At 50.0% G+C, this 21,103-nt stretch overlaps 1 protein-coding gene across 12 annotated transcripts in view; it reads left to right on the top strand.

Moving 5' to 3' along the window:
* The window catches only part of Bcor (BCL6 corepressor), a 116,392-nt gene that overhangs the window by 89,102 nt on the left and 6,187 nt on the right, over positions 1–21,103 (top strand). For 8 of the 12 annotated variants that reach the window (XM_074063966.1, XM_020183686.2, XM_074063965.1 and 5 more), the window contains exons 2-10: positions 1,775–1,900; positions 3,225–3,303; positions 4,211–7,057; positions 7,699–7,752; positions 8,216–8,402; positions 15,119–15,376; positions 15,662–16,006; positions 16,527–16,852; positions 17,159–17,413. In XM_074063966.1, coding sequence (XP_073920067.1) covers positions 1,815–1,900; positions 3,225–3,303; positions 4,211–7,057; positions 7,699–7,752; positions 8,216–8,402; positions 15,119–15,376; positions 15,662–16,006; positions 16,527–16,852; positions 17,159–17,413 — 4,437 coding nt within the window. In that variant the 5' untranslated portion in view covers positions 1,775–1,814. The remainder of the gene's footprint in view (positions 1–1,774; positions 1,901–3,224; positions 3,304–4,210; positions 7,058–7,698; positions 7,753–8,215; positions 8,403–15,118; positions 15,377–15,661; positions 16,007–16,526; positions 16,853–17,158; positions 17,414–21,103) is intronic. The other 4 variants (XM_020183688.2, XM_020183687.2, XM_020183689.2 and 1 more) reach the window with 4 other exon arrangements.

The raw sequence follows: 21,103 nt of genomic DNA on the forward strand, positions 1-21,103 counted from the left end.
TGCCCAGCTCTGGTGGTGTGGGCATTCTTGCTTGTCCTGTATATTTGGAAGAAGGAAAAAGAGCCCACAAGCCCCCACACGACCTTCCCCAACACCCCAGCCAGTCTTTTGGGGGCACTGTGGTTAGTCCATTGGAAACGCCCCTGTTTGTCCAAAGAAAGAGTCCCTGGCTAAGGAAACAGCCTCTCAGAAGTGCACTTTGATGCCTCTGCAGATTTCTGCCTCTTCTTCCAGGCCCTTTCCCTTCCAGCTTCATTGTTGAGCTCTAACTATGCGTGGTGTGTTGGTGCGTGTGGATTCTGATTAACAGACGTTGGTCTATGGATGGGGGCCGGTGGGGGTTGCTGATGGACAAAAGACCTAGTTAGGACAAAGAAATGGGGGAGGATAGCCTAGCTCTTGGATTCAGTTCTCCCAGGCCCTACCCCCACCCTCAGTCACTGTAGCAGAAGAGTCCTGGACCCTCCAACCAATCGACCTGGCAGTCTGCTCCTCGTGTGCTAAAGTGTAAAAGCAAGCATTTGCATATTTTCTCCTGCTAACAAAGGAAATGTGTCGACTTAAGGGAACATTTGGGCTTTCGGAAACTGTGTGGGTGGGTGTATGAGGGAGGAGAAAGAAAAGTTCCCCTGATGATCTGCACACCAATTATTTCGCCCTCAGGTTTGGGTCCCGTGGAAAAATGCCATGGCCTGTCCAGGACAGGGGAAACTGAGATGTGTTTGTGAGCAGGGAATTGCCGAGGGCCATCGGTCCCAGGCATTAAAGGCTCCCCTACTTATTAACCCAGCATTTAACAGCAGGATATGGGCTGAAGCGCAGTCAAAAGAAACGGCTCAACCTCCAAAGAGCAATTAAAATCCTGCACGAGGATAAATCACGCGCCGTGATAATCCTGTTAATAAAATGCAGCTTGTCCTGACCCTTCACTCATGCAGCAAACTAGAATGTGATGTGGGTGGGGGTGGTGGGCAGAGACGGTAAGGGGGGGGAGCCGGTCTGGGCTCCTGCCTCCCCCTCCCAGGAGGTGGAAAATGGGTGGCTTTTGCCCATTCCCCATGTGCCAGAGGCTCGGAGCCCATCAGCCTGGGCTGCAAAGACTTCTGCGCTCGCTAATGATTTCTTGTCCCCAGCGAGCAGGCGTCATTGAATTACTCAGCCGCCTCCCTCTGCAGCTCCCAGGCAAAACCACCCAGGCAAAACCACCGGGTTAGGTGCTTAATCTAATCTAGGGCTCTGGTGGGGTGGCTCAGCAGCCCACCGACTCTTTTTCACCCTCCATCTGTAAGTTACACACACAACAGCCTCAGAAATTTAATCCTAGAAATGTATGGTAGTTTTAAGTCCTAGATCTACCAGCGTCCAGTGGCATTGGTCCCTTTAGCTACATTGCCCTGGTCTCCCCCAACCCCCACTCTTGAATGGCTTCATTCTGTAGCAAGTGGCATAAGAATGGATGATTTTGTTTTTGGTTTTTTTTGTTTGTTTGTTTTTGTTTGGCCCGTCATACACTTTTCAAAGGCTAGGAAAGGGGCAGGCAGGCATGCAATGTGTGCTGTGCCTTGGATGGGGCTGCATGTTAGCTTCAAACTGCTCCCCTCCCCCACGGCCTCAGTCAGGTGGGTCCCTGGCTTGTGGACATCTGCAGACCATCAAGCACAGTCTGCATCCTGTACGAACTGCCTCAGAAGAGGCCTTCTTTACTTCCCCGTTTGGCTCTCCTTTACTCAACCTCCTGGGATTTTTTTTTTCCCCCCCTTTCTTTTTTAAACAGACTAGACGCTTGAAGCAAAGCTGCCATCCAAGAAGACGACATGCTTTCAGCAACCCCCCTGTATGGGAACGTTCACAGCTGGATGAACAGCGAAAGGGTCCGCATGTGTGGGACGAGTGAAGACAGGTGAATGTGCCTGCCTGGGCCAGGCCTGGGGAGGGAGAGCTAGTCTCCCCCGCACACAGCAGCAGAGCCCATGCCCAAGCCCCCTTCACCTCCTCACAGCCAAAGGGGCCCAAAACGGCTGGGGAAAGAGATCTCCCACCTAGCCTGGCTGGCGGCCCTTGATTTACAGTTTTAACAGGCAACCTGACTCAGTGAAGCATTGCCGCCCTTTAAAAGATTAGCCCCTAAAGCGGCCTTTCAGTGCACTTTCGTCCTTAATTTATTATTTCATATTTATGAAGGAGAATTAATCCCAGTCTATATGCTGCTTTAACTCTAAATGTCAGGAGTGTGGGCCCAGGTGGATCGGCATTCGATGTGCTTTTAAAACAAATAGTTTGCTTAGTAATAAACGGAGGGATGGCCACTCTCTCCGGTGGAGCAGGGCTTCAGGTTGCCCTCTTCTGCCGGTTTTTCATGAGGCTGTTGGCCCCTGGTTTTAGTTGCCCGACAGCTCTGTATGCTTTATATCAGTGATTTTGGAGAAGTAGAGACAGCTAAACAATAGATGATTAAGCTGCTCTTTGGGGTAATGATGAAACTTTTCCTCTGCTGCTTGTCAACGACGTTATCCTGGGGATTTGGAAGTTGGCACTGAGCACTTTCTTTATCGATGCTCTCTGATAACAAGTCCCAGGGCAGCTGCAGCAGCCTGGCACAATTGTGTAGCTTCCTCTTCAGCCCAGAGCAGCTGATATTTGTATGATACTAGTCTATATCTCTTTCTCCCCCCCGCCCCCCGTCATTTTGATAAAGGCAGTCAAATATGACTTCATTATCACCATGGAAACCACTTTGTAGGACCCAATCCTTAACTTTGTTTTGGGAAAAGTTTTGAAAGCCTGCCCTCATGGTTAACACAGAAGTGGTAGATGAGGGTGCTAGCCCACAGACTTGGAACTTCCAGTCCCCTTGCTCCGGCCCAGTTTACCTAATGTCTCCCCTCCAGGAGAGCTTATAAGGGTTGGCTAGGACAGTACTTGGCCTCTCTAGGGAAAAACATCACACACGAGAAGTGATTGTGCTTATTCTCTGGCTTACCCACTTGGGGATACATTTGTAATTCACATTCCCACATGTGAGAGAGAGCCTGCCTTGGCTTTGTTTTTCCAGGCAAGTTGAATCACCATTTGGGGGCAACTTTCAGTATGAGTCATGCCAGGTAGGGTTAAGGACAATTTTTTAAATATGGGGCTAGCAGAACACTGGTCTGGTCTGGGAAGTTGTGTGAAAGATAGATTCAGAGAGGAATGTTTTCCTGAAGTTGGTGTGTCCTTTTAAATAGGAAAATTCCTGTAAATGATGGTGACACTTCAAAAGCCAGACTGGAACTGAGGGAAGAGAATCCCTTGAACCACAACGTGGTAAGAGATTACTGGCATCTGTTGGTGTGATAGCTGAATATCGGTGATCTGTAATCAATCATGCATTAATTTGCATACCATTGGGGGTATGGTTCAGGGCAGCACTCGGTAGAAAGCCTCTGGTACAGGACGGGGCTGCCACCCAAGCTCTTCTTGCAGGTGTACTTTTTTTTGACAGGCTCTGTCCCACAGGTCCCTGTCCTCTGGTAACTGGTGCAGTGTGTGCTCCTTTGTCTTCATAAGCTACATGCCACATTAGTGCTCCTAGCTGGTACATTTCCAGCCTCCACGTAGCCCCTTTACTTACCTTTGAGTAAAGTCTAAAACAGGACTGTCCCTTTGGGCACCAGGAGGGGAAGTAAAAAGAGGCAACCACAGTTTGACCCCTGGCCTCTTCATTGATTTAGAAATGAGACCTCTAAAGCCCTCCACTCCCGTGTCCCACTGAAGATTGTTTCTTGTCCTGTTAAATGATGCCTTCCCATGTCCAGTAAAAATAAAGTGGACCAACCCCCCCCCCAACCTACCTGGCCTGGAGGGTTAAGTGTGAGTCCTGCACCCCATGAGGGTGCTGTAGGGGAATATTGTACTTGGTGTATCCTCTGCTACAGCAGAGAATTTTTGCTGAAAAGGTGAATTTTCCAGAGTTCAAAATAATAATGGATGGGCTTCAAGTCCAAAGGGATCAACATCTTCTGTCCTTTCAGGGGTGAGCAGGCAGGTGGACAAAGGGGTTTGGGTGGGGGAGGGGGATGGTTGGATAGCTGACCTTGGCAATCCTGTCTTTAACATGTTCTGCTGAGATATTAAGGCTGTGTCATGTGACCTAGCTGGTGGCTTCTCTGGGGATGAGTGCTGCTGCCTTGTTGAGTGTCCCAAGTAACACATGTGTTGTTTTTCTGCAAAGGTGGACACGAGTACAGCCCATCGGATCGATGGCCTGGCAGCGCTGAGCATGGACCGCACTGGCCTCATCCGGGAAGGGCTCCGGGTCCCTGGAAACATTGTCTATTCCAGCTTGTGTGGACTAGGCTCAGAGAAAGGTCGAGAGGCTCCCACAAGCACTCTTGGTGGCCTTGGGTTTTCTTCAGAAAGAAATCCAGAGATGCAATTCAAACCTAATACGCCTGAGACAGTGGAGGCTTCCACTGTCTCTGGAAAACCCCCAAATGGCTTCAGTGCTATGTATAAAACACCTCCTGGAATACAAAAAAGTGCTGTAGCTGCCGCGGAAACCCTGGGCTTGGACAGGCCTGCCAGCGACAAACAGAGCCCTCTCAACATCAATGGTGCTAGTTACCTACGGCTGCCCTGGGTCAATCCTTACATGGAGGGGGCCACGCCAGCCATCTACCCTTTCCTCGACTCGCCAAATAAGTATTCACTGAACATGTACAAGGCCTTGCTACCTCAGCAGTCCTACAGCTTGGCCCAGCCGCTGTATTCTCCGGTCTGCACCAACGGGGAGCGTTTCCTCTACCTGCCGCCCCCTCACTATGTCAGTCCTCACATCCCCTCATCCTTGGCTTCACCCATGAGGCTCTCCACGCCCTCAGCCTCCCCAGCCATCCCACCTCTTGTCCACTGCGCAGACAAAAGCCTTCCCTGGAAGATGGGTGTCAGCCCTGGGAACCCTGTTGATTCCCACGCCTATCCTCACATCCAGAACAGTAAGCAGCCAAGGGTGCCCTCTGCCAAGGCAGTCACCAGTGGCCTGCCAGGGGATGCAGCTCTCCTATTGCCCCCCTCACCTCGGCCCTCACCCCGTGTTCACCTTCCCACCCAGCCCACTGCAGACACCTACTCCGAGTTCCATAAGCCCTATGCCAGGATCTCCACCTCTCCCTCGGTCACCCTGTCAAAGCCATACATGACAGTGAGCAACGAGTTCCCCACGGCTAGGCTCTCCAACAGCAAGTACCCCAAAGCTCCAGAAGGGGGTGAGAGTGCCCAGCCAGTGCCTGGACATACCCGGAAGACAACGGTTCAAGACAGAAAAGATGGGGGCTCCCCTCCTCTGTTGGAGAAGCAGTCTGTTACCAAAGACGTCACAGATAAGCCACTAGACTTATCTTCTAAGGTGGTGGATGTAGATGCTTCCAAAGCTGACCACATGAAAAAGATGGCTCCCACGGTCCTGGTTCATAGTAGGGCTGGAAGTGGCTTAGTGCTTTCCGGAAGTGAGATTCCAAAAGAAACATTATCTCCTCCAGGAAACGGCTGTGCTATCTATAGATCTGAAATCATTAGCACTGCTCCCTCATCCTGGGTGGTGCCGGGGCCAAGTCCTAACGAAGAGAACAATAGCAAAAGCATGTCTCTGAAAAACAAGGCATTGGACTGGGCCACACCACAGCAGCGGAGTTCATCCTGTCCCCGCATGGGCGGCACAGACGCTGTGATCACTAATGTTTCAGGGTCAGTGTCCAGTGCAGGCCGCCCGGCCTCTGCATCGCCAGCCCCCAATGCCAATACAGATAGCACCAAGACCAGCAGGAGCTCCGTGGACAGCACGCCATCCGTCATTCAGCATGTGGGCCAGCCCCCAACCACGCCTGCCAAGCACAGTGGCAGCACCAGTAGCAAGGGTGCCAAAGCCAGCAACCCAGAACCAAGTTTCAAAGCAAATGAGAATGGCCTCCCGCCAAGCTCGATATTTCTGTCTCCAAATGAAGCATTCAGGTCCCCACCTATTCCATACCCCAGGAGTTACCTCCCTTACCCAGCACCTGAAGGCATCGCTATAAGTCCTCTCTCTTTACATGGCAAAGGACCTGTGTACCCTCACCCAGTTTTGTTGCCCAATGGCAGTCTGTTTCCTGGGCACCTTGCCCCAAAGCCTGGTCTTCCCTATGGGCTGCCCACAGGCCGGCCAGAGTTTGTGACCTACCAAGATGCCCTAGGGTTGGGAATGGTGCATCCCATGTTGATCCCACACACACCCATAGAGATCACTAAAGAGGAGAAACCTGAGAGGAGGTCCCGCTCCCACGAGAGAGCCCGCTATGAGGAGCCAAGCCTCCGCAATCGCTTCTCTGAGATGTTGGAGGCCAATAGCGCCAAGTTACACCCAGAAGTCCTCACCGACAAGAACCTGAAGCCGAACCCTAGCTGGAATCAAGGAAAGACTGTTGTCAAAAGCGACAAGCTTGTCTACGTAGACCTTCTTCGAGAAGAATCAGACACCAAAACGGAGGCAAATGCATCAAAGCCTGGCTTCGTAACTGAGAGTGTTAGCCAGAGTGCCGAGCCCACCAAGCCCCCAGCCGACCTGGCACTGCAGCAACACCGCGATTTCATCTCTCTCAGAGAGGAGCTGGGGCGCATCAGTGACTTCCATGAAGCCTACCCTTTCAAACAGGCCACAAGCCAACCAGTCTTCGGCTTAGGCAAGGACTGTGTTCCGGCTGGAACCAACAAAGAAAACCTAGGGATGCCAGTTGCAGCTCCATTCCTGGAGCCAACTCTGGGGAGCGATGGCCCTACCGTGACTTTTGGTAAAAGCCAAGAGGATCCCAAACCATTTTGTGTGAGCAGTGGTGCTCCTGCGAGTGTGGATGTCACCCCCACCTATACCAAAGATGGAGCTGATGAGGCAGAATCAAACGATGGCAAAGTTCTGAAACCAAAGCCATCTAAGCTGGCAAAGAGAATTGCGAACTCGGCGGGTTACGTGGGTGACCGATTCAAGTGTGTCACTACTGAACTGTATGCAGATTCCAGTCAGCTCAGTCGGGAGCAGAGAGCATTACAGGTGAGCCCCCCCCACCCAAATTTCATTACCTTTATCGGTTGTCAGTTGGTAACTGTAAAGAGGATGTGGGGAGGGGAGAGTATAATAGGACAGGGCACCAGGCAGTTTGGTTAATGTTGCTTTTGGTAATTTGAATGTATGAAATGTGTTCAGTAAGGGGAAGAGAGTGGTAGCTCTTATGAGGTTCGTGTGTCTGCATACTTTAAGTTATTCTGTAGATTATATGAACACTGAAATGCTGATAACAAGTTTTAATTATTATGAAGGCTGTCTAAAGACTGCATGATGCTTACCTATCAATTGCTTTGATCTCTGCTTGTAAGATAACAAGTGTATCTAGAAGCACTGCTTAGAATGCCTTTCTTGATACTTGGTGGAGATGTGTAGCCGCATGTGTGTGGGAATCGTGCAGTTTTTTTCACCAAAAAGAAAAACTCGCTTAAAGGGATAGAGTATGTATTTAATTTGCTAGTGAATTATGATAGATGTTGTATAGGCATTTCCTTAAGATATTTTACTTTTAGTTAAAAGATGAATAAAGCCAAATTGTTTTGCAATGTTAAGAAAAAAATTGGTTTATGCTGATAAAAATGGATGAAGTTATCTAAATGATCCATTGAGTGCCCATTTTAATTACATAGATGGAAGGATTACAAGAGGACAGTATTTTATGTCTACCTGCTGCTTACTGTGAGGTCAGTTCTTCAAATTTTTATTACTAGAATCTTCCATAAACCTTTTGAGTTAAATTTCATTTCCAAATATACAAAGGGAAGTTTGTGGGCCATGGCCGTCTTTATTCATTGTGCATTTTGTTTCTTTTCTGTTGTGTTTTTCCTTTGTTTTGTTTGCGTTGTGTTTTTGTTTTATTTACCTTCAAAAGAGAATGTCTGTCTCTATGCATTAGTGTATGTATGGCTATACATACACATCGCATCTATATCTATACACACACGACTTTATGGATAAAGAATGTGTGGCTACTTATAGACACTCTTAAATATATTATCTGTTAAACTTTAAAATATCTGAGTTGTATCTCATAAGTTGTGGTTGGTTTTGGGCAAACTTTTCTTGGAAAATGCTTTCCTTTAGTGTAAGACACATGAAATAGCTTTCATGGTAAGGTGTTGTTTTCCATCTCCATTCTCTTTCTAGCGTGCAATGATGCGCTTCTCAGAGCTGGAGATGAAAGAGCGAGAAGGTAGCCACCCAGCAACCAAAGACTCCGAGGTCTGCAAATTCAGCCCAGCCGACTGGGAAAGGTTAAAAGGAAATCAGGACAAAAAGCCAAAGTCAGTCGCCCTGGAGGAGGCCACTGCTGACCAGAACAGCAGTGAGAGATGTAAGTAAACCCAAGCAACTGGCTTCTGGCACCATGTCAGTGAGAACGGGGCTACCTTGCTCCCTGAGAGCAAGGCCCAGGGAGGTGAAAGGAGTGACTCAAGTATGATGGCCTGAGGTCTAGTTGGGGGGACGACTTGGAGAGATGGGCTGCTTGTCCTTTTGAACGTGTAGCAGCCAGAAATGCCACACCTGTGAAAGATTCTTTCCCGGGTCAATCTCCTTTTTCAAAGAAACATTGTGCCTATAGTCGGGAGCAGTCCAACACAATATGGCAATGGGATATTGGTTCTGTTCTGTAGCAGTGTGATGGTACTTGCCAGCCATGCCCCCACCCTACAGTGACAGCAGAGAGAACTTGTTTTCTCCCTCCAAAGCGTAGGTTTGTTTGAGATGGGATGAAGAATGACCAAGGCACCAGAGACGGGAGCAGGTATTTACTGTATCCACTTTGCTTGCTATCTCTGGGAATTAGCCACAGAAACTAAGAACGTGGCATATTGTGAAGGGGCTCTGCCCACTGGACTGAGGGTGGCTTATGTCATAGAGGTGAAATGTGAAAAGAGTGCCTTCTTCCATACACTTTTCAGCTTCAACAGCAGCACCTGCCTCCCTCCCCCGTCCCTGGCTTGATTTCTGGAGTTACTCAGGAGACTTCCCAGGGATGGGTTGTGTCCGCACCAGTTGGACAGGGTCTTTCTCTTCCTTTAATGTGGTGGCCTGCTGCAGCCCTCAGAAACCTATCTGGTGAAGGTAAATTAGGATATGTGGGTGAACTTAGGACATTGGTACAAAACCCTCCTAGACAGACCTTTTAGTGGTGTTGAGTGCCTTTAAGAGCTCTATCCTATTACCCTTGTAGGTTTGGCATTCCCAGCACAGTTCATGAGGGCCTGGTGGAATTTGGGGAGGATTTGTGGTCAGGGAGTGCATGCTTCTGGCTATCCAGAGTACATCCTTACTCCAACACCCCATCCCACCCACCACCCCCCCAGTTCATCCTTGGGCCCTAACAAAGACTGCCAGCCAGGCTCTGGGTTGAGCTAAACCAGGAATGGTTTGTTGTTAGTCCTGAAGAGGGTGGTTTCTACTGCTAGTAAGAGGTGGCCTTAACTACACGGCAGGGACCCTTGGTAGACGTGAAGTTCCCTTACACTCTGCCTTACCAGACAGATATGGGTTAGTCAGGGGTCCAAGCTGACTGGGCTCTGGTGTCTCACCCCCTGCAATCTTAGTTACTTGAGGGGACTGAGAAAGGGAGGATTTGAGGCCAGCCCAGGCAAATAGACCCCATCTCCAAAATAACCAGAACAGAAATGGACTTGGAGGTGTTGGTTCAAACTATAGAGCGTCTGCTTTGCAAGTGCACAAAGCACTAATTTCAAACCCTAGTCTCATTAAAAAATAAATTAAAAAGCTGGGTGCTGGTGGCTCACACCTATAATCTAGCTACTTGGGAGGCTGAGATCAGGAGGATTGTAGTTCTAGGCAAGCCTGGTCAAATAGTTCACAAGACCCCCATCTCCAAAATAACCAGAGCAAGATGGACTGGAGGTGTGACTCAAGTAGTAGAGCGCCTTCTTTGCAAGTGCAAAACCCTGAGCTCAAACTCCAGTCCCACCAAAACCAAAAAAGGATCCAAACTGCTCTGCTGTTTTGTGAAGCGTCAAAGAAAGCCTTCTTCCTCTGGTGCTTGGGGTGGAGAGACCTGAGACGTGAGCAAGGTGGAATTGAGAGGGGACAGTGCTTCTAGAAGGGCCCAATCACAAGTGAGAATCCTCCTTCCTTCTGAATGGATGGTGAGAGAGGCTGGCGTAACTTAGCCAGCTTCAAGACTTCTGTCCCTTTCCTCTCATTTTCCAGTAAAATGGCCAGATCCAGGGTAGCCACTTCTCATTCAAATCTCAGTGGCCTGATACCTGCCTGTTTCCCAGGGAGTCCATGTCCTTCCTGTCTTTCTTGTAGAGATAAAAAATCGGAGTGATCAATAGGAGTAGGGCTTGAGGCCAGGAGGATGCCCAGAGGCCCCACCTCTCCAAGCTTCAGACAGTGGAGACAGGGCCCAGTCAACCACATTCTGTACCACAGCACAGAGAGCAGAAGGGGTAGGGAATATGAGGAGCCCATTTTAAAGAAGGGGATGGGTCACCACCCCCAGACCTTCTGGGGACTTGGAACACCCCTTGTGAGGCAGCTTCTGAGATGGTGGGGGCACCTTTTTGGGAGGGCTTGTGTAAGAAAGCAAATGAACTTGAAAGGGCCATAATCATGGTTTTCTTTCTCTGTCTCTCTTTCCTTCTTTCTCTCCCTTCCTTGCTTCCTTCCTTCCTTCCTTTTGCAGTACTGGGATTTGAACTTAGGGCCTATACCTTGAGCCACTCTGCCATTTTTTTGATGGGTTTTTTCAAGATAGGATCTTGAGAATTGTTTGCCCGTACTGGCTTTGAACCGCGATCCTCCTGATCTCTGCCTTCTATGTAGTTAGGGTTACAGGCGTGAGCCACCGCCGCCCAGCTAGGATTTTCATTTTACTCTATGGTGGCTGAGGGTTTTTGTTGTTTATGGTACTGAGGTTCAAATTCAGGCCCCCATGCTTGAGCAAAAACACTCTACTACTTGAGTCACCTCCAGTCCTTTGGTTTATTTTTCAGGTATGGTTGAGGTTTTACCCTGGCCAGCCTTGGACTGCAGTCCTCCTACCTATACCTACCAAGCAGCTGTTGGGGTGGGAGTCTCGCTACTTTTTGTCAGGGCTAGCCTCTAATAAAGATACTCCCTATCTCCACCTCCTAAGTAGCTCGGATAGCAGGTATGAGCCACCATACCCAGCCCCTGAGTTAAATTTTCATTTTAGAAATTGAACAAATGAGTGACGAGGCTCTTCACTCTTGAAAGTTCATTGATAGGAGCCATCTGTGGCATTTTGTGGATGGGTAGTGTCCCCTTCTTTCTTGAACATGAGTGTCTGTCTTTGTCCCTTGCCAGCCACCTGACCAGGATAGAACTAGGCTCTGCTCACTGGTGATGCCTGGGCAGGAGTTGGAGGAAGCCTGAATCAAGGACTGCTTGGGACTTCTTGGTTTAGGGCATTTCTCCCAGTAGAGCACTAACGTGTTCTCTGAACCACTTTGAGTTTGGAGCAGGGAGGTCTAAGGTGTGGTTCTGCTGCCAGCGATAAGGGCTGCTACCTTGGATGACCCTCAGAGTATCAAACTGTCCCATCATGTTTAGGGCTCACTGGCATGGCTGCAACAGTGGTGAAGTTGCTTTGTTACCACGGTGACTTGTAAGTGTTGCCATGACGATACTTCTTTGAGGTACACTATGGCAGAACCATGATAAATTATGGGATGTATGTGTTGCAAGTCAGATGACTGCACTACAAGAGCAAATGTTACACCATGGACAACATAGGCACTGCCTAGATGGCATGGCCAAGGACACAAGGCTTCCTTCCCACATTTAGAAGGGCTGAAAGTAGCAGCAGTGATGGATCCTGGTGGTTAGGACTCCTGTTTATCTTTCTATCCATCCACCCATCTTCTTTGCCCTCAAGAGGAGTCCTGTAGTGGTTGGATTAGCTCCATTTGAGGAGGTCCCAGTCAAAGCGTACAGGAATGTGAGAATGGCTGATGGCCATGTGTATCTTGGATGGGTATTCTTCAGGCTTATCACTGGCTCATGGAAGATCATCCTGTGGGCTTTGGCTGAAGAGAACCGTAATCTTTGCCCTGAGAGCCTTGGGGATGGAGGAAGGCGGGTAGGCCCCATTTGGAGAATGACCTTGAGAATGAGGGACTGTAGCTACACTAAGTGTGTGGCACGTAGTACTTCACTGAACCCCAGATTCAGCAGTGGGGGCTTCCTGATAGTGCAGGATGAGGAACCACAGACATTGGTCTCTGGAGTCTCAGGGAGAGGCATATATAGTGACCTACAGGTTCCCAAGAGCGCCATGCCATCCCAGCTGAATGGGGAACTGTGGGGAGTCAAGCAAGCTGGTGTGTAACCCCCCCAGGCAGCTTTTCCCAAATGGGAAACCCCAGAAGAGACATAGCAGGACCCCTGGTCTCATAGGGTACTTACGTTGTGTGAGGAGCAGGAAGACAGGTCACTGCCAGCGAAATAGAGGATTTCAAGTCTTCCAGGTAGCTTTCTGTGGGCAAAAGATAATGGGGGGGGGTTATAAGTACAGTCTTATTTACAGCAGCATTGAAAACTTCAGAGAAATCTGGCTTAGATAAGGGTGAGACTGCTACAGATATATGTAACTACATGAGACTGGAGTTCAAGTGTAAGATGAAGAAGAGAATGCAAAATACTCAGTGTTAAGAGAAGCTTAGTAATGAGGGGAGGGCCTGTGATGTGGGAAAGGGGACAAGGGAGGGCATTCTGGGTGAGGCCCCACACCAACTAAGCTGTTGCCTTATAGGGACCCTGGGAGGGCATTGTGACATTATCTCCTTTCAAGCCAGTTGGTTTGAACCATCTTCCCTGTGAAAGAATGTGAATGTATACCTTAAAAGTTTAAAATACTGGGGTGAAACTTTCTTAGCATCCTGAGCAAAAGCGATTTCTCTGGCCCCTCCCTTTGCCTTCCCCTCCCTTTGCCTTCCCCTCCCCCCAGCCTGATTTGACAAAGCCCACTGTGTGGGCTGCTGGCCATAATATTGCCACTTTACAGCTGAAGGGAGCCAAGTTGTAAAGCAGCACTATTACTGCCAGAGTGGTTAAGAGGGTCAGAGAGCCGCACAAGTGAGACCCGCACAGCCTGCCCTCTTCATATCCCCAGCCAAGTGCAGTGGTCATCCTGTCTGCATCCATGTGAGCTGAGGTTTGGGCAGCCTGTGTGTCTTCTCTGGCTATTGCCAAGCTTTGTGGCAGGACTCCACCCTGCCTTGGCCATGTCCCTGGGTCAGGTGTACCCACAGAGAGCTGTGGTGGTATCCCCCGGAGGGATCTGGCTGCTAGCTGCCCTCTGTCCACACAGTACATCATCATGAAGAGAAGGAGTTGAGGGGGGGGGGGTCGCTGCTATTCCTCAGTGGGAGTAGATGCAGTCCTGTCCCGAGATGATGGGACACCACTTGCCCGCAGCTGACCACTACTAAGTGCTGAGAATGCCCCCCCACCCCCACCCCCCTAGAAGCTGATGGGGCTTGAGCAGGGCTGGTCCAAAATAAGAGTGGAGAAAACATAAGCGGAAAAGAGGACTGAGATCAGCCTCTGGGTAGGTGCCTATCATTTCATCTAGAGAGTGGCTTCTGCAGCTCAGCTTGGTGCTACCAAAACACCAGACCCATACCTCTGGGATATACAGGTCATTTTAGTGGGCCAAGGGCATTATTGCATAGGTGTTGTTTATGCTGTGTATTGGGAAAAATGTGATAGAAAAGAAGTTGATGAGCTGTTTATTTCTTAGGCTGGAGCAAAAGTAGGAGGTGATTTGGATGCCATGATTGAAAGCATAGTACACTCCTTCCCTATTGAGTACAGGATGGGGAGAGTGTGGAGGCTAGAACTAGCAGTTTTGCAAGCTCCGTCCTGGCTACAAAAGACACAGGCAGCTATGAATGGGGTGGGATCTTGTCTGTACAAGCTTGCATGTGAGGAAGAATGCCCAGAGTCCCCATGGGGGACCCTGTATTTTGGACAGGAAATGGGAGCGGCCCCTTAATTCAGCGATAGTCATTTCTATATGCAGCCTTTGAAGTTGTCTCTGAACTTGTACATGTGTTAGGAATCTCTGCCTTTGACTGGGCCAGGCCCCTCTCCCCAGCACCCTGGGTCTGCTGGGTTTCCTGCTCCCTCTTTTAATACCTCCCACCCCATCCCATTCCCCATCCCCATCCCTCCTTCATTATTTCCCCTGTTGACCCAAGTGAATATGGGTGTTACCCTTGTGTACATGACAGTTTGGGGGCATCTAATCTCCTTTATTACATCAGCCTCCTATGTATTTCAAATAATAACCTCAGCAAATGTTTCCATAGAGATTTTTAGGTCAGCCTGGCTTGGACCTTGCCACTGAAAGACACCTAGAGTGCCTAAAAGAGTTCAGGTGCAGGGCTGATGGAATGGCTCAAGTGGTAGAGAGTGCCTGCCCACAAGCGCAAGACCCTGAGTTCAAACCTCAGTACGACAACAAAAAAAAAGCAAAAAAGAAAAGACAAGACACAAAATGTTTGCCGGGCACTGGTGGCTTACACCTGTAATCCTAGCTATTCTGCCTAGGAGGCAGAGATCAGAATGATCTCTTTGGAAGCCAGGCTGGACAAATAGTTCCAGAGACCCTATCTTGAAAAAACCCAGCACAAAAAAGGGCTGGCAGAGTGGCTAAAGAAGTAAGAGTGACTGCCTAGCTAGCATGAGGCCCTGAGTTAAAATCCCAGTGCCACCAAAGAAAAAAAGTTCAGGTGCTTCAGCTCCTTTCTGGGCCTCCACACGTCACAGTTATGAAAGGGTAGAGAAGGTTTAAGTGTGGCCTATGTCTTGATTCCTGCTGCACTTCCTGACTGGCTTCAGTTGTGCCCTTCCTTTGGAAAGTCTGTTTCTGGTGGTTCTCTGCTTCTAGTGTGTGAGGCCCCAATCTCCACAGAGGGTCTGTCACTTACAGATCACCTTTGGCCACAGTGGTCCAGCCCAGCTGCTCCCCAGATCCTGCCTCATGGGAATCTTGGACCTTCATTTCTGTATTTTTGTCTCCCCTTCCTACAGGTGAGTGTAGTGCTGGGAACAAACACGATCCCTTGGAAGCCCCAGAGGACAAAGACCTTCCTGTGGAGAAGTACTTCGTGGAGAGGCCGCCTGTGAGCGAGCTGCCCACTGACCAAGCTGTAGATGTGCCCCATAGCCCCACCCTCCGGCTAGACAGGAAGCGCAAAGTCTCAGGTGATAGCAGCCACACTGAGACTGCTGTGGAAGAGCTGCCAGAGGACCCTCTGCTGAAAGCCAAGAGAAGACGGGTCTCGAAAGGTGAGCCCAGCCAGCTTTGGCTACCTGCTAGGGAGGCCTGTGCATGCCATGCGGCCACGGCGGGCGGGTGGACTCGAGGTGTGGATGTGTGGTGCACTGCCACTCCCACGCTTCTCCCACCTCCCCTCCCTACAAGCCAAGAGGTGGCCAAAGACAAATAGGCCACCTGCTCAAGCAGAGACAGTGGCCATACCCCTCCCCTCCCCCACCCCATTAGTGATGTGTAAGACAGTTTGTTCCCCCCCAGGGGCCTTTTTGATTAATTTGTAGTTATTTCTCCATTAGATGACTGGCCTGAGAGGGAAATGACAAACAGTTCCTCTAACCACTTAGAAGACCCACATTATAGTGAGCTGACCAACCTGAAGGTGTGCATTGAATTAACAGGGCTCCATCCTAAAAAGCAACGCCACTTGCTGCACCTTAGAGAACGGTGGGAGCAGCAGGTGTCTGCAGCAGAGAGCAAACCTGGCCGCCAAAGCAGGAAGGAAGTGACCCAGGCAGTTCAGCCTGAGGTCACAGCCCAGGGGAATAACATCACTGAAGAGAAACCTAGCAGGAAAAGGGCAGAAGCCAAAAGCAACAGAGGCTGGTCGGAAGAGTCCCTGAAATCCAGTGACAATGAGCAAGGTATGCATAGGCCTCCTCTTGACTGCCTGCCCCACTCCTAGAGGGTGGGCCATCCAGCATCCACTGTGGGAAAGTGGGAACTTGGGCCACAGAAGTTGACTCTGCCTAGAATGTGGCAGGCCGGGACGGAGTTCTCAAGATATCCTTGCATACTCCATTCCCCGGTGTCCTCCCCACTTCCTTCCTGACTTCTCAGGCTCAGGCTATCTCCAGTCCAGGGTCCTGAGCACCCAGGCCCAGTGGGTGGGGGCTGGAGAGCAGGAAGAGCTGGCTTCTGTCCTCTTGTCCAAACCCTTTGAAGAAACTTGCCACTTGGCATTTTGTGGGTTAACCTATTTGCCGTTTGAATGTGGGATAATTAAAATATTAATGCTTTGAAAACATAATTGGTATATCTTTAAAAACTAAAGCCGCTCCAGTGATCAGTGCTAACAATGGGCTTTTCTTCCCGCACTGGCTACAACTGTGTAACGCCTGCTTCTTCTCCCCTCCCCCTGCCCGCCGCCCCCTCCATATTTAGGCTCGCCTGTGTTCTCCGGCTCTCCGCCCATGAAGAGCCTTTCATCCACCAATGCAAGCGGTAAAAAGCAGACTCAGCCAAGCTGCACGCCAGCCTCGAGGCCGCCTGCCAAACAGCAGAAAATTAAAGAAAGCCAGAAGACAGATGTGCTGTGCACAGACGAAGAAGAGGATTGCCAGGCTGCCTCCCCGCTGCAGAAGTACACCGACCACAGCGAGAAGCCATCCGGGAAGAGACTGTGCAAAACCAAGCACTTGATCCCTCAGGAGCCCAGGCAGGGCTTGCCACTCCCCGGGGACTACTACGTGGAGAACACTGATGGCAAGGTACCTGCTCACCCTGGTTCCCCTCGGTCTTGTTCTGCGGGGTGGGGGCAAAGCTCTACTTCCCCAGGATGCCTCCCCGCCACATCACTTCTGTTCTGTCTTAGAGGGGCATGTCTGCTAGGTGGCCACAAAGTTTGAAAGTAGGAAGAGTGAAAATTCCTCCCTGCCAAAAAAAAAAAAAAAAAAAGAAAAAAAGAAGTCTTTTCCTCCACATAGGTTTGTCACTGTGGGGGGAGGATGGCAAGAGGCAGTAGATGTTGGAAGGGACACAGCCTTAAGTATGTGTACTGCTTGGTCTTGTGACAGGTGACTGTCCGGAGATTCAGAAAGCGTCCTGAGCCCAGTTCAGACTGTGATTTGTCACCAGCCAAGCAGGAGCCAAAGTCCTTTGACCGTTTGCAACAATTGCTACCAGCCTCCCAGGCCACACAACTGCCACGCTCAAGTTCCCCTCAAGAGACCACCCAGTCTCGCCCCATGCCACCAGAGGCACGGAGGCTGATTGTTAACAAGAATGCGGGTGAGACCCTCCTGCAGCGGGCGGCCCGGCTGGGCTATGAGGTGAGCGTGCCTGTGGGCCCTCTTGGTTCAGAAGCACCGATCAGCTGCTGCTGCAGGCTGGGGGAAACTGGCTGATTCAGGGTGGGAGGGACTGGGGGAGCAGAGCCAAACCCCCTCCACATCAGAGGAAGATGTTTGTGTCAGCCCAACTCCCAACTCTGGCTGCTGTCTCTTTGGTGGCTCGTTCCTTTCCATCATAGTGCAAATAGAAAGGGCTCTCTGATGTTCGCTTCGTGTTCAGGCAGGTAGGCTGCTCCAACCTCCTCAGTCTCTCGCTTATCTCTTGATAAAAAGTCTGACATAACCCAGGCCTTGGCAACTGGGAATGAGCCCATTTGGATTCTGATTGGGGGCGGTGGGGGGGGGGGGAAGCGGGAGAAGTGATTAGCTCTATTTGCTGTTTCTTATATTGTTACAGGGGAAGGGGGTGGCCTTGGTGCAAGTGACTGTGCAGGGGATTGGCATGGGCCTCCTGAGGTGGGGAGAGAAGGGCCAGCCAGACTGGTCTCCTTCTGAGAGAGGAAGTTAGCTCCAAAGCTCTGTCCCAAACTTACTGCTGCCTCACCACTGTGACTGTGATTGTGACTTCATACTAACCGACTGGGCTCTCACTTTGCAGCTCCTAAGCAGTGCAGAGTTGAACTTTGTGGGCCACTAACTGGTTATTATCCCCATTTCCATATGAGGAAACTGAGCCCCAGAGGGGCTGAAGGACTTAAAGATAATAACCTAGTGCGTGCTCCGCCTCCCATATGCCCCCTCCCACCTCCCCCGCCCCCCCCCCCACTGGCTCACATTACAGTTCCAAAGATGGTTCCCTCTACCCCTGCCCCAGCGGCTCCCCGACACACTGTCAGTTGAAATTGTGATGTAATAGCCCACAGGGCAAAGGCATTTTTTTATGCTGGTATCAGCCCTCTGGGAGTTGGATGGTGAAGATATAATACAGCTCAGCAGGCTGAGTGTGGAGGTGTGAAGGAGTGCAGAGGTGGCCTGCGCTCAGCTGGGGCTGGCAGGATTTGGCCAGAACCCTGGCTCCCACACCTTGATTCTGCTGCTGTCCATTGTGCCTTGAACCCTCCCTGGTGGGAGCACCCAGCCACCGGGTTTCCCCTTGACCCAGAGTCCAGCTCTGAGGCATGGCAGGCTGTAAGGTAAGAACTTGAAGCCAGTTGTCACCACTGGGACAGTTCTTTGAAATACTAACAGGGTTTTTTGTTTTCTTTTTTTTTTGGTTGTACACGCTGGTTTGTTTGTACCAACATGTCTCCTTTTGCCATCTCTGGATTATCTTGGAGAGAACTTGCTGGAAGCATTTGATAAATAGCTCAGTTACCTATGGATTAAATTCAGGTAGCAGGCAGTAGTTTTCCCATAAGCTGAGAACAGAAGCACCTAGGGGGACAAGGTGGCTGCAGAGTGTGGGGTATGTCCTTCCAGCAACATACACCACTGGCCTTGGCCTTGTGTTTCCAGCAAGCTCCTCTATCATAGGGGTGGAGCTTCAGCCTTGCTACCAGAGAAGAGACCTGCCCATTACATACATACATACATACATACATACCTAAGATTCCTGTGGGTCCTCTGACCAACAGTATTTATACAGCTGGTGGGTCTGAGGCCTGGACCAAGGAGCGTTTCTCAGATGACCTTGGAAATGTTTATGTAAATCACCAGTTTTCATTGTTGTTGTTGTTGTTGTTTTTCTTTTTTTGCAGTACTGGGGCTTGAACTCAGGGCCTACACCTTGAGCCACTCCACCAGCCCTTTTTTGTGTTGGGTTTTTCAAGATAGGGTCTCAAAGTATTTGCCTGGGCTGGCTTCAAACTGCAATCCTCCTCCTGATCTCTGACTCGTGAGTAGCTAGGATTACAGGTGTGAGCCACCAGCGCCCAGCAGATCACGAGTTTTAATGCAGAATGTTTCAACTGTTAGATGAAGCTTTTCACCAAGAATCTAACTTGCTGGATTTTGGGGGATAGAATTGAAAACTTTAGAGTGATGGGCCATTTGGATGTGGCAATTTAAAGCCTTTTAAAGTGAAGGACAATTTGCCTAACGGGGAAAGGTGCTATTTGCACCTCTTTGGGAGAGTTTTCCAGAAATTAGACTTTGCCATTGTTTCCTGCTTGGCTAAAGATAGCACGTGCAATCAAAAGGCTATCCCTGTCTGAGCTCGGTTTCTGTTAATCAGGTTCTGAAGGTAAAAGCATCCTCTTCTCAGACCTGCCTTAATGAGACCACCCCAGACACACTCTCCTGCGAAGGAGGCTTCTGTTTCTGAGGCTAAATTGTCAGTGTGCGGGCACATGCTTGTGCATTTAGTGGTGATGGTTAAATTTTCTATGAATTGAATAAATCATGTTTTTAAAAAAGTTAATGAGGCATTTAATTAATTAACAATGTCGGGTTTATGGCCTTTATGGTTACATTTTGTGGTTAATGGCATTCGGCTTATAGCTGCTTAACAGAGAATTGTCCAACAAAAACAGTTTGATTTTGTTTGGGAATGGTTGGGCTGCCCTGTGAACACTCCCATTTCTTGCATCGAAAGTAAACCAAGAAATGTGGGTAGGCATACGTCTTGAGCATTTTCTTTGTTGATGGCAGCAGTTGCCATCTGGAAGAGGCTGTCATCCTGTCTGCTAGGAGAGCTTCCAAGGGATGCTGGTCACAGCTAGATCAAAACCGTCCAGCCAGAGCCCTTCACTGGGCCTTTTGAATCTTCTCAGCAGATCAGGTACCAAAAGACCTGAGCGACAGGTCTAGTATTTTACGTTGATTGAGGGGCTTAACCCCTCTGGGCCTCGTTTTCCCTAAGTTTTATATGAGAACACTCCCACTTTCCTTCCACTGGGGGATAGCATCACAAGGGGAGACACACAGTGCTCTGGTGAAGTGATTACAACCCAGTTGAGTTAGGACAGACCCTAGCAAAGCATCTTACTTGGTTGTGGGATCACTGCTGCCTCTCCTGCCATGCTCCAGGAAAAGGGAGAGTTGACTTACTCTTCTGCTTCGATGTCCTTTCATTTCTAGGTTCCCTCAAATCAGTCCTAGTAGAGATGGTTTCCAGGTGAGGGCCGTAATTGTCAGAACAAATAAACACCGGGTTGGGAGGACACCGGGCAGGCCACTGGGATACACGTAAATTGATCTGTGCACAGCAGTCGGTAGAGCTCAGAGCTGATCCCAGAGTCACGTGACAGGGCCTCTCCCTGGCTGGGGCACACAACTCATTAGCTTGCAGCCGTCCACTCGAGTCTGGCTAGTGAGGGCCTGCTAAAAGAGCAGTGGCTTCATGCAGTATCCTGGATACCAGTGCTCAGGGCAGGTGGCCTGGGAGCTTGGAGGGTTGTGAGTTTTCTGGCAGGTTAGGACCTGAAGGGAGAAAGCACGTCTGTGGGCATGCCTTCTCTCTTCTTCCCCTTGTTGTAGAAGGGAGCTGCCGCAAAGAGCTGAAGCAGTGGGGCACGGGTGGCCAGATTTCCCAGCGTGTGCAGCCTTAGGTTCACTGGGGGGCCATGAGGAACATTCTGGTGAGCACCCAAGCGTGTGCTCACCGTTGATGGAGCCATCCTAGAAACGGCGTAAAAGGTTTCCCAGAGCCACCAGGAGCCCTATTTTAGGTCTAACAGATGAGTTAGTAGTTGTGTCGTCACAAGGGAGACCCACTTGGACCCACAGGGC

This window comes from Castor canadensis, chromosome X, assembly GCF_047511655.1.
Source record: "Castor canadensis chromosome X, mCasCan1.hap1v2, whole genome shotgun sequence".
NCBI lineage: Eukaryota > Metazoa > Chordata > Mammalia > Rodentia > Castoridae > Castor > Castor canadensis.